This window comes from Amblyomma mixtum, chromosome 9 (genome assembly GCF_055824585.1).
Source record: "Amblyomma mixtum isolate Tamu chromosome 9, ASM5582458v1, whole genome shotgun sequence".
Taxonomy (NCBI): Eukaryota; Metazoa; Arthropoda; class Arachnida; order Ixodida; family Ixodidae; genus Amblyomma; species Amblyomma mixtum.
The window spans coordinates 78,440,738-78,452,802 of NC_143020.1; the positions used below are offsets into that span (position 1 = coordinate 78,440,738).

Here is a 12,065-nt window from a genome sequence, read left to right on the forward strand (position 1 = left end):
TTCTGTCACCGGCATGATCTAGCAGGGCCAAGAAAAGCTGCACAAGAAACAAGAACGGATTGTCGGTGAACCGCATCCTGGTAGCGCTGCCGTGCCCAGTGGCCGCCGCGCGCGTGGCGTGGCAATATATAGCCCAGTCTGGTGGTGTCGCCACTTGTCCCAGATGCATGTAGTGGTCTGCGCATGTGGTCGCTGATTGTAAAATCCATCGGTGATCCCATGCGGGCACGTGTAGCTGGTCTGGTGGGGGTACGTCGGCAGTGTCCGATCCGTGAGTCATTCTTGAAGGCAGCTGCATGCTTCTGTCACCGGCATGATCTAGCAGGGCCAAGGAAAGCTGCACAAGAAACAAGAACGGATTGTTGGTGAACCGCATCCTGGTAGCGCTGCCGTGCCCAGTGGCCGCCGCGCGCGTGGCGTGGCAATATATAGCCCAGTCTGGTGGTGTCGCCACTTGTCCCAGATGCATGTAGTGGTCTGCGCATGTGGTCGCTGATTGTAAAATCCATCGGTGATCCCATGCGGGCGCGTGTAGCTGGTCTGGTGGGGGTACGTCGGCAGTGTCTGATCCGTGAGTCATTCTTGAAGGCAGCTGCATGCTTCTGTCACTGGCATGATCTAGCAGGGCCAAGAAAAGCTGCACAAGAAACAAGAACGGATTGTCGGTGAACCGCATCTTGGTAGCGCTGCCGTGCCCAGTGGCCGCCGCGCGCGTGGCGTGGCAATATATAGCCCAGTCTGGTGTTGTCGCCACTTGTCCCAGATGCATGTAGTGGTCTGCGCATGTGGTCGCTGATTGTAGAATCCATCGGTGATCCCATGAGGGGGCGTGTAGCTGGTCTGGTGGGCGTACGTCGGCAGTGTCAGATCCGTGAGTCATTCTTGAAGGCAGCTGCATGCTTCTGTCACCGGCATGATCTAGCAGGGCCAAGAAAAGCTGCACAAGAAACAAGAACGGATTGTCGGTGAACCGCATCTTGGTAGCGCTGCCGTGCCCAGTGGCCGCCGCGCGCGTGGCGTGGCAATATATAGCCCAGTCTGGTGGTGTCGCCACTTGTCCCAGATGCATGTAGTGGTCTGCGCATGTGGTCGCTGATTGTAGAATCCATCGGTGATCCCATGCGGGCGCGTGTAGCTGGTCTGGTGGGCGTACGTCGGCAGTGTCTGATCCGTGAGTCATTCTTGAAGGCAGCTGCATGCTTCTGTCACCGGCATGATCTAGCAGGGCCAAGAAAAGCTGCACAAGAAACAAGAACGGATTGTCGGTGAACCGCATCCTGGTAGCGCTGCCGTGCCCAGTGGCCGCCGCGCGCGTGGCGTGGCAATATATAGCCCAGTCTGGTGTTGTCGCCACTTGTCCCAGATGCATGTAGTGGTCTGCGCATGTGGTCGCTGATTGTAGAATCCATCGGTGATCCCATGCGGGCGCGTGTAGCTTGTCTGGTGGGCGTACGTCGGCAGTGTCTGATCCGTGAGTCATTCTTGAAGGCAGCTGCATGCTTCTGTCACTGGCATGATCTAGCAGGGCCATGAAAAGCTGCACAAGAAACAAGAACGGATTGTCGGTGAACCGCATCTTGGTAGTGCTGCCGTGTCCAGTGGCCGCCGTGCGCGTGGCGTGGCAATATATAGCCCAATCCGGTGGTGTCGCCACTTGTCCCAGATGCATGTAGTGGTCTGCGCATGTGGTCGCTGATTGTAGAATCCATCGGTGATCCCATGCGGGCGCGTGTAGCTGGTCTGGTGGGCGTACGTCGGCAGTGTCTGATCCGTGAGTCATTCTTGAAGGCAGCTGCATGCTTCTGTCACCGGCATGATCTAGCAGGGCCAAGAAAAGCTGCACAAGAAACAAGAACGGATTGTCGGTGAACCGCATCCTGGTGGCGCTGCTGTGCCGTGCCGTGCCGTGCCCATATGTTACAACTCAGCCGTTACACATTTCTCGTATACCATTGTGGGATGCGAGCCAGTGGGCTACCGGATAAGGTGGACCACCCAAGGCTCTTGTAATTGCCATTTTTTAAATAAAGTTTTCAATCAATCACTTGCGGGTGAGGCGCGAGCAGTTCAGAAGAGGGCGTTTCACCACGCGCCTATGGGCGCATGCTGCTGATTCATTTAAACACTTTGCCCTGAGCTGCAGTGCAGAATAATACGTTAACTATATAAAAAAGCGCGGGAAGTGATTATAGCGCATTTCGCATCCATAGTCTATTCAGAAAGTTGTTTAATGATACAAGGTGCATGAGCAGTCGAGCACAACCCGCCAATGGATGAATAGTGCAATCAGACAGTATACACTGGCTCTCAGGTGAAGTATTACTAGGGTACTATTCCATAAGGTAATATTACTCAATAAAGTGCGCAAAGCCCCGAAAATCTGGGATCGCCACGCATATCCAAGCATAATGTGTGGAGCGGATAGTCTGCGATGTGAGCGCCTCCTCGCGGTGAGCTTCTCATTTATTGTGCAGAGCGAGCATTTCCGGCACCTAATTTCCGCTCTCGCTGCGACCAGGCGCCCGAATTTCAGACTTCAAGAACATCGGCCGACATCCTTTGATCTTGGCTCCGACGGTCGGGAATAGACAATGGGAGGCTATGGTGCTACGAATTTAGGTAACATGGAGAAGAAAGCGCAGTTTATTTGAGGGCCAGTAATTCGGAAGGGAAAGTCGCAAAATGTGCTGGAACCGAGATATCGCGGCATGTGCAAACCAAAGCTAATTTCAGTGCAGGGGAAGATTCCGCTCTAAGGTCCTGTAAACTTCTAAATGGCTGAGGTTAAAATGCCAGACATTCGATTAATTTCTTTCATATTGTTTTCCACAAGGGGTCTTAGTCACGCTTCAATTTCCCCGCAAATACGCTGATGTCGTTGGCATTTCATTAGGTCTGCTTTTGTTTATGTCACTGTGACTTTTAATTGGTAATATTTCTAGCGCTAGAGTAGAAGTCGGCACGGCTGTTGACGATGGACTTAAACCATGTTCCTCCAATTGCAATGCAGTTGTGTCAGGTGGCAATTAAAAACAAGCCCACCTTTCTGTCTCCCTGTTTTTCATTAGCTAGCCATCGCGTCTCAGTATTTTCAGCAGCCATTGAATAGCGAGATAACGTGGGAAATGTGTGTAAGAGATTGTCATCTTTGTTTTCTTTATTTACTTCATTTTCTTTGTTTCTATACTCTTCTACAGAGAAAGGTTCACTATACTGCCCGGAGCATTTCTATTATGTAAGCCAGCGATCTCCGCATGTGGCGCCGTACTACGGCGATCAAGAGAACAGAAATGTCCAGAGCGGTCTTGATGACAACCCAGTAATTTTACTAGCAGTAAAAAAATATGGGGCGCGCTGGCTGAAGTGGCCGCATTCTGATATGGCTACAGGCTTCGTTCCCTGCCGTTGCTGCAAAAGCACGCGCGGATAGCGGCGCTTATCTGCCATGCGCGTTTCCTGGGTGACAATCAGCTCCCCGACTGGAAACGGTCGGCGGTTGCTGGCTTTCCATTCCGCCTCGCTCGTTGCCGCCTTTGAGGGAGCACGATGCGGCGAGAATAATACGGAGCACGCGAAAGGCGGCCAAGCTAGCAGAAACTGCATCTAAGCGCCACCTATCAGCACGACAAAGACACCCCTGGCTATCCGCGCGCAGCGAGAGTGCCTGCCGCCGAGCCCCCCTCTTTGCTGCAGCCCTGCCGTTATCACTGTTCGAAAGATGCTGAGCTGGTTCTGGCAACACCGCCAGGTGCTGCCTTCATCCAGGCGTGCTCACTTCAGCCTCGGTGGCAGCGCGGACTGAAGGGCCGAGATAACATGTAATGCCAAATCGGCCGTCTTGCGCCCGTTTACAGCGCGCGCCGCTCCTCGATGTGAGAAACGGAACAACGAAGCGCATGGCGCTGTCAGCAGAGTATCAGTCGATCATAGAGCAAGGAAGGGACTGCATGCTACGTGCAGTGAGGTTGATAGGCCTGCAGAAAAAGTGGGTCCGTGCTACCGGCGCCATCTCGCCGCGTCCAAATTAAAATAGTTCCTGTCGCCGGTGCTAGGCAGCGTGCATAAGCACGTTTCCGCTGCTCCGCGACCCTTCCTGTGCTCCGTATTATTCTGGCCGCACCATTACGTGGCTCATAGAAAAGTGGAGAATACGGCGCAGAATGCTGGAAGCCAGATGATTACACCAGCTGAGCGTGTGATCAGCGCCAGAAAGGATTGCTATGCAGCAAAAGCGGTGAGTGGAGCGATGAGCAATCAATCCCAGTTATGTCCGCCTCCCTGCGGTCTTAAAATGGCGCGAGGTGTGCTGACGTGTCTACCTCCGCGTCGATTTCACGTGTAATTGCAAAACTCCTGGCGAGCACATTGATGGCGTGCAGCGCAAGGGTGAGGGAGTGCGAATCTCAGGGATCAGAAGGGTTTCAAGTCGCGGGCACTTATTTACAACGGGCTGTTGTAGGAGTGCTTTTCGTACAAGAACCGAAGGCTAATATGGCGACGCGAATTCCGCTGAAGCGCTGCAGAGCGAACGAGATCAGGTTTTCAGGTTTGCTGCCGGACGCAAACGGTGCCGAGGAAAGCAACCGTCAACGAGCTAGTGGCGATTCGTTGGACATAAGGGGCTGGCGACGTCGCACACTCAGTATGCATACAGCAACACTGATTGGGAAAGATCGAGACTGAAATCCCGAGGATACGGTCAGAAACAGCCTTGTTTGTTTCGAGCTATTGTGAACTAGACTGGAGCAGTGCGCGCTTGAGTCACAGTAGTTGTCAGCGATAACGCGTGTGCACAAAAAAACGGCAATCCTGAAGCCGGAATTCCTCCAACTGTAACTAAATTGCTTTTTGTAGGTATCAGCGTAGGAGAATAAAGCAACGCCCTCCCTAAGCTCTAAGTTTCGAGTCACTGTCGATTAGCTTTTGTAGCAGTTTTGCTTTGTCAAGGTTATAATTTTGTAGCATTTTAATTTTTTAAGCGCAAAGGAACGCTTTGGGCTTTGAGGCAGCATGCACTGATATCAGGTTATTGGAATTTTCGCTTCTCTTTTTGAGAATCCGCCTTAGTTATCCATTGTCAATATAGATCTGAAAATAAGTGTCAGGGTGCAAAATGGGAAAGTATATCCACTATAACTGCGTACCGCTAACTTAGAGCGGCACCTGTCAATCGCACAGGTGAAAAAAAAATTGAGCCAAGAGTCATTGGAACAGAAAATGTTGCTAATTAGTATACATGAATTTTCGCTAAGAAACACAACAGCGAGAGCACTTGGGCTGCGTATTCGTCTAACAATGCACGAGTAATACACCTATTACTTGCGGAAATAGCTCAGCTTCATACCTTATCATGTATTTGCCTATTATGTATTCGGCTTCTGATCCAAATCTCGCTGAGACTTATCGCGGCTGCGGCAGCTCTATTTAAATGGAGGCGAAATTCAAAATGTCAGGGCAAGTTAAGGAAGGCCAGCTAAATTAAATTAATCCTCATCCCTGGCTATATGTGTTTAACAGTTTGTGTTGCTTGGGTAAGTTAAACGTCAAAAATGAAAAAAATAATTATAGTTACTTGCTTAATGTCCATTTTAGAATGTTTATGCGAATTGCAGGCTGTGGGTGCAACACCTAGATTAATAGTTGTGAACGCACTTTTGGGAGCAACGTATTGCTTGGGCTGTACTTTTACACTGTATTTACTACACGAAACATTTGACTGAAATTAACCCAAAACCTAGAGTGAGAACAATGGCATAAAAGACGTCAAACGACTAGCCAAAGCAACGTTTGTAGCTTTACTGGTAACAAAGTATGCACCAATTCGATCGGCTCTTGCACGTAGCCAACGCCTGTACCACTGGGCCGACCTCTTGGCGCATTGAAGAAAAAACATGGAAAGCAAGGTATCGAGTTTGGGTAAACTACAGAGTTACGATCGACCAGCACGGAATAAGAGATTAGATGCAATAAGTCGCGGCGAGGGATGCACTGGGGTCTGGGAGATACTGTGCCGATAAAAAAAAGAATCCGATCAGCGCGACCCCTCCTTGCTCCGCTGATTGCATTTCTTTTCATCGCGATTGTGTCTAGGCGGTAACAAAACCACGCTAGATTAGTTCATGATACTATTCTGGACTGTTCAAGTGCAATCATCGACGATTGTATAGCCCTTTTACAGCCCAGGTGCAAGCTCGAGCCGCCTCGATGGGTCATTGGTTATGGTGCTCGGTTGCTGACCTGAAAGACGCGTCTTCGATTCCGGCCGCGGCGGTAGCATTTCGATGGAGGTGAAATTCTAGAGACCCGTGTACCGTGCGATGTCAGTGCACGTTAAAGAACCTCAGGTGGTCTAAATTATCCGGAGCCCTCCACTACGGCGTCCCCCATAACCTGAGTCACTCTGGGACGTTAAACCACCATAAACAAAACTAAAGATGCGCGATGAAAAGAAATACGAAGAGCAGAGTGCATTTGCGCAACGGTGTTCGTCGTTCTGTTTATAATGATACTACGAGCACGACCATAATATAACCACATCAAATGGACCTCCACAGTCTATTTGCAGCGGCACGCACTTTCGGCACTGACCTTTTAAAAAGAAACACATTCTTCTAATCAACCGTATACTTCAGGCAGATAACTATTTGGCTAGTGTTTTCACCTGGACCCGTTGTTCTCTACAGAAGAACGTAGATTGGATCGCTATCGCGGTCGCATGCAGTTCCAACAAGATATATTTCTCTTTCACCCTCCTGTGTACCATGCTTTCATAGGAATCTCGAGGCTGGTTCTTTCAAGAAGATTCCATTACACTGCGTTCGTAAATGCTGCTTGCAAAACGCGACTTCCAATTAAAAGTAGCTGACTGCTTCCGTATTGTAGCGAACACTCCGCAGTGTGTCATTGGAAGCACCGGTGTGACTGCAAACACTCATCCACTTTGCAGATTTAAAGACTAGTTAGTTTTGAGGCCTCTCACATTCTCATCGTTACGCTTTAAAGCTGTGCCTAATTGAAGGGTTGTGCGACCATTCATCACCTGCATCATCTTTAAGTTTTGTGGACTTATTGTTCCAATATACGCGTTGAAGGAATAAACGTCACCCTCGCAAATCCGATAGCACGGAAATCAAACGCCGAGTGAAAGAAAAACCGTAAAGAAAAACTCGCAACGTTCTAAACTCAAGAAACAGATGTGGGATCAGTGCAGTCTCAATTTCACGAAAACAATGAATTAGTGGTGTTTACGCACTTGGTAATACAGATGGCGAGCGCCAGCTATGGGATTGCAGTCCCGTTTCAGTTACATTTATTGATTCTCAATACCACTCGTGCAGGCTGCTGTGGCCGTCCTCCAGATTTATTGCCCTAGGCACTTCTGAATCCTGCGAAAGTCAGATCGCGGGTACAGAAGAAAACAGTGCTATAGCCGTGTTGTTATTAAGGGGTTGCATACTTCTGCTTTCGGAGCCTCACCATCTGTTCCACTACCCACCCCCCTCCTCCCTTCCCTTCCCATTAAGGAGCCCCCATACGTTCACCTGGTCGCGTGTACTAGTTCTGACAGTTTTATAGAGCTGAGGGCGGTCGACAATTCTCCCCTTTGCAGCTGCAAGGTAGAGGCCACCTCGAAGAGCGGGAGGCATGATGTTTAATCCTGTTCGTTAAGAGTTCTTTTTGTTGAGGACTCCTGTTAAAAGTTCCTGTTGTTTAAGTCTTTCGCTCCGGCTTGGCTGTTTCTTGCGCTTCTCCTTCAGCTTTGAAGAATCTATCAGGAGCATTAGCACATAGTTTCTTTATATTTGCTTTTCTTCAACACGTCAGCTGCGGCGAAGAAGGCATGCGGATCGTTGTCTTTCGTCTTCGCCGCGGGCTTTTGCAGGATTTCAAAAAACTCTTATATCGAGGGAACATCCCAAGCAGCACCTTTAATCATCCCGATATTTCAAATTGATGGTCTCACTTTGGTCCTTTAGAGGATCGGCATTTGCCAATGAATTTCCAATATTGGGCCAATTACCAGGAAGAGGACTGTTGGATGGGTGTTTTCTACCTAAGAATTCCATTGTGAAAATGAATATCAAAATGTTTACTTTTTTCGATCTGCTCTTCATGCGTTGATCGTGTTTCACTGAATTTTGTTTTTGGTTGGTTTATTGGTGCTTAACGTCTCAAAGCGATTCAGGCTATGAGGGACGCCGTAGTGAAGGGCTCCGGAAATTTCGACCACCTGGTGTTCTTTAACGTGTACTGACATCGCACATTGCACGGGCCTCTAGAATTTCGCCTCTATCGAAATTCGAACGCCGCGCCCGGGATCGAACCCGCGCCTCTCGGGTCAGCAGCCGAGCGCCGTAACTACTGAGCCACTGCGGCAGATCGATTTATTTTTGGCTACACTGGCCTTGACACAAGTACGTGAGCGTGAATCGCCAGATTGATTGAAGGCATGATTGGCAAGGGGATTTTTCGACGCTAGAGCTGAACGTTCAGTCTTTTTCCTTCCATGTTGCAATTTTGTGCTTTTCAACTTTTGAGTAGTTTGAGTATTTTGCTTAGCTCTGTTGACGGTATAAGCAACTCGCACGAATTGTAACACCGTTTGCATTGATCCTTACTCAACCTGTAATATTGGTGAAGAATTGCGGGATTCTCCTTGAATTTCTTGTAGATATCTAATAACTGACCAGAATTCGAGACTCCGTAACCTCTAATATAAATCCAATGGGTCATGGACAAAAAATACACGGCCATGTAGAGGAGAACACCACAAGTAGAGTCGACACGAGGAAAACTGGCAACTTAATTCTAGAAATCCTTAAGGTTAAGAAGGCGTAGATATGCTTCACCCTCGGTGAATTTTATGGCTTTCTTTTTGCTCTTGCCAATAGTGTTCACTGATTTCTTCTTGCTGCCTCTTGCTATCTGCCTATGAACTGAGACTCGTGTTCGATATATTTAAATTGGATAGAGCGCCTTGCCTGCGTGAAATTCGCCGTTCTTAATTCCTACTTACCAAAAGCTTCTTATCGTGATCTTCCAAAGGCACTGTTTTTTTAATATTCTTTCCCTTTGCTTTCTTTCAGTTTCGAAACCAGAAAGCCCGCTTCGTGACAAGGAAACGTTAACAGCATTGCACTAAGGGATCTACACAAGAAAGGGCATAATGGCGGCACTGGTGATGTACCGGGATCTCCCGGGCGGTCCGAGAGAGATAAAATTTGCCTATGAGCTAAGCCGCCATGCCCTATGCGGGCAATGCTGCATGTTTTCCATGGCCATGTACAGAGACCCCAATGGCCATGTGTTCTGCGAGGACTGCTTGAATGCGCAGAGCATGCAATATGGCAAACACTACATTTACTGCCAATACGACGGAGAAAACATCGATATTCACATGGTAATGCACTTGTGTGTTTGGCAAGAGCTTTTACATCTATTTAGGTGGCATGCGTTTTAAGCGTATCAATATTACATTTACCGTGACTTTAATAGGCGCACTGTGACGCATAGATGCATAACAAGAGACATACTATGCGTCTCTCAGTTTGAATATGAGCGAAGCACGGATGTACAGCCTTTGTCAAAAGTTTGGAGCCAGGGGGTTTGCTTCTGAAGCACACTGACTGGTTCGTAATGCATCTCCAGGGCTTCAAATTTGCTGAAGATAAGAAGATTTCTGGTCTTGCCTCCTCCAATGAGTAGGACTACCACGAATGCTACAGGAGTCCCACTGCGAGGCTTAGAAGCACACCCCCGGGGCTCTAAAATTTTGACAAAGACTGTACTCGAATGGTCAGTTGTAAATTAGCGAGCAGTACTTTTAATATGCACACGCAATTAAGTATTTGACATAAAATGCCTAGCGCTGAGATTACAGCCTTTCGAGCCCACGTAAAACTGCCTCGCGGCCTAGAAAATGAGAAATTCGGAAGTGTAAAATTTTATAGTCCCGTAACCGGAGATTTGAGTTTTGCCGAATTGTAAAAATACTACTCAATAGCGCAATCGCGTCCTCATCGCGAATTTAAATCACTCAGTTAGGTTGTGTGCAAGAAAACGTGCTTTCTGATATCAGTTAAGAAAAGCGTGCTGAATATCCTTGAGCAATCAAGACGTTATTACCATTTCTTTGGTACCAGCACCAGTGTAAAATCTCCAGGTAATCACCATTGTAACGTGCAATGCATTGCCTGTTTTTCAATATTTCATACTTTGGTATTTTGCTTTTCCTCTTGAAAGAAATATCCCAGTGCGATATGGACCAAATAATTAATGTACTCTTAACCTTATAATAAACGTTTCTCAGAACGCTGTGGAAGGTTGTTGGCGGCTTACCTAAGAATGGAGCGCCTTGAAAGTTCAATAATAATGGCTAAGTGGGTACCATTTGAAAAAATGGTAGTTGCTACTGTGCTCGACGTTTATGTCAAATCACTTAACCGTTTTTTTTTGGCGCGTGTTTTTTTTTTAATTTCGTTTTATTGACTAAGTGTGTCTGCAAATCCCTAACTTCCTTAAGTGATCACCAGGTTCTAAAGCAAGTGAATAATTGGCAGTCCACGGTTTCTGATGGCTTCCGAAGGTCAGGTAAACGCTTCATCTATTTCTATGCCAGCTACGTTGCTCGCTTCAGAGTTTAGACACTTTGGATGCCTCTGACTGTTGACATGTCAACAGTCTGACGCTCCTAAAGGTCAGGAATACCTTTGCGCCATTTCCTGAGCCATTTTCCTAGCGGCTGGCATAGCTGGCAGACCTACCTTTTATAGCTTGACCTCTATCTATTGCGGTTGAAGGGGTGTAATGTGACAAGCCGTTGTTGCAGTCAAGCTCAGGTACTGAAGCACTGGAGTCAGCGAGAGAGGGAGGCGAAAACAGTCCTCGCCGGCCGTAGCTCTAAGTTCCTCCAAAGGTCCACCTTCTGGAGGGTTCGTACCGCGTGTTCCCGCGCGTCCAGCGACTCCGTGATGACAGCGTGCCAGTATAATGTTCTAGTTCTAAAACAATTAAGTGCCCCTAGCTAATTTACCGCAAAAGCGTTTCGGCTCATCCCCTTTACCCTCCCGCCTCCTTGGTCGTGGCGGCGGCCGGAGTGCGGGGAAGTGTCACCTGTCTTGTGGCTAGGAGAAGGACGGCAGTCGGCTACACGGGAGGTCTCGAATCCGTCGAGCGAGCCTTAGGCCGAGCTGCTTGAGAAGCCTTACCGCATGGCAGGCGCCTGTGTGAGGCTCCCCTAAGCGGAGTGCTCCAAGTATGAGCTCTTGTCCCCGAAGGCGCCATGTTGGAAAGGCGAGCAAAGCCGGCGCCAGCGTTCTCAGCCCACCTGCGGACCAACATGAAGCGGTCGCAGCGTGAGCAAGTGAACTTAAGGCCTTTGGGCCGCTAATCCTTAGCTCTACCAATTTCAACTCTACATCGTGAAGCAAAATGGATTTTAGACTTCTTGGCCCTGTTATCTATCCAATGGTTTGCGATGCTCTTGTACGGGTATGAAGACGTCATGCGAGAAAATAATTTCGCCCATTTCTTTTGGCATGCATGTGGTAATGGCGTCTTCTCTCTCTCCCGCTGCACGTTCGCAGTGCGTACGAAGGCTAGCGAATGGGAAAGCGTAAGAAAAAAATAAGAGGAGAGGGTTTGAAGTTCCATGTGCGCAGCTGGCTGGCATCGAATTCAGAAGACGTCTGCCAGACTGTACCATAGAAAAGAAAGCTTCGTAGGTTATTCGCCATATCAAAACACAAAACTGCGAGCGTCTTGGCTATAAATGAATTTTTCGCCTAGAGAAAATATCAAACCATTTTGTTCACATTTTCAATGCATTAAACTTCTTATTCTGAATGCGGGACAAGCCAGTACCACTGAGAAGTGCATGCTGAACGCGATAGCTAGAGAGTATACTGCTCAGCCCTGCAACGGCACGGTAGGTTCGTGTTGACGTTTCCTCGTATATAAAAAACAGTTGAGCACACATATAAACACCGCTAATTAGTTCCGTGCAGGATATGTCAGGGCTCATGTGCACATATGTAAGATTATACACGTCCATCTCGACACAGAAT

General features: G+C 48.3%; 3 protein-coding genes across 3 annotated transcripts in view; 1 reads left to right on the forward strand and 2 right to left on the reverse strand.

Moving 5' to 3' along the window:
• Positions 1-4: 4 nt before the first annotated feature.
• LOC149329817 (uncharacterized) lies at positions 5-898 on the reverse strand (the record flags this gene model as incomplete). The annotated part of the gene is made up of 1 exon (XM_089559309.1): positions 5-898. A coding segment is annotated over exon 1 (894 nt), but the record flags the coding sequence as incomplete, so codon positions are not given.
• Positions 899-904: 6 nt separating this feature from the next.
• On the reverse strand, positions 905-1,798 carry LOC149329818 (uncharacterized; the record flags this gene model as incomplete). The annotated part of the gene is made up of 1 exon (XM_089559310.1): positions 905-1,798. A coding segment is annotated over exon 1 (894 nt), but the record flags the coding sequence as incomplete, so codon positions are not given.
• Positions 1,799-3,500: 1,702 nt separating this feature from the next.
• The window catches only part of LOC149329819 (uncharacterized), a 79,544-nt gene continuing 70,979 nt past the window's right edge, over positions 3,501-12,065 (forward strand). The window contains exons 1-2 of the mRNA XM_089560507.1: positions 3,501-4,234; positions 9,087-9,400. Of these exons, the coding sequence (XP_089416633.1) occupies positions 9,167-9,400 (234 nt within the window). The 5' untranslated portion in view covers positions 3,501-4,234; positions 9,087-9,166. The remainder of the gene's footprint in view (positions 4,235-9,086; positions 9,401-12,065) is intronic.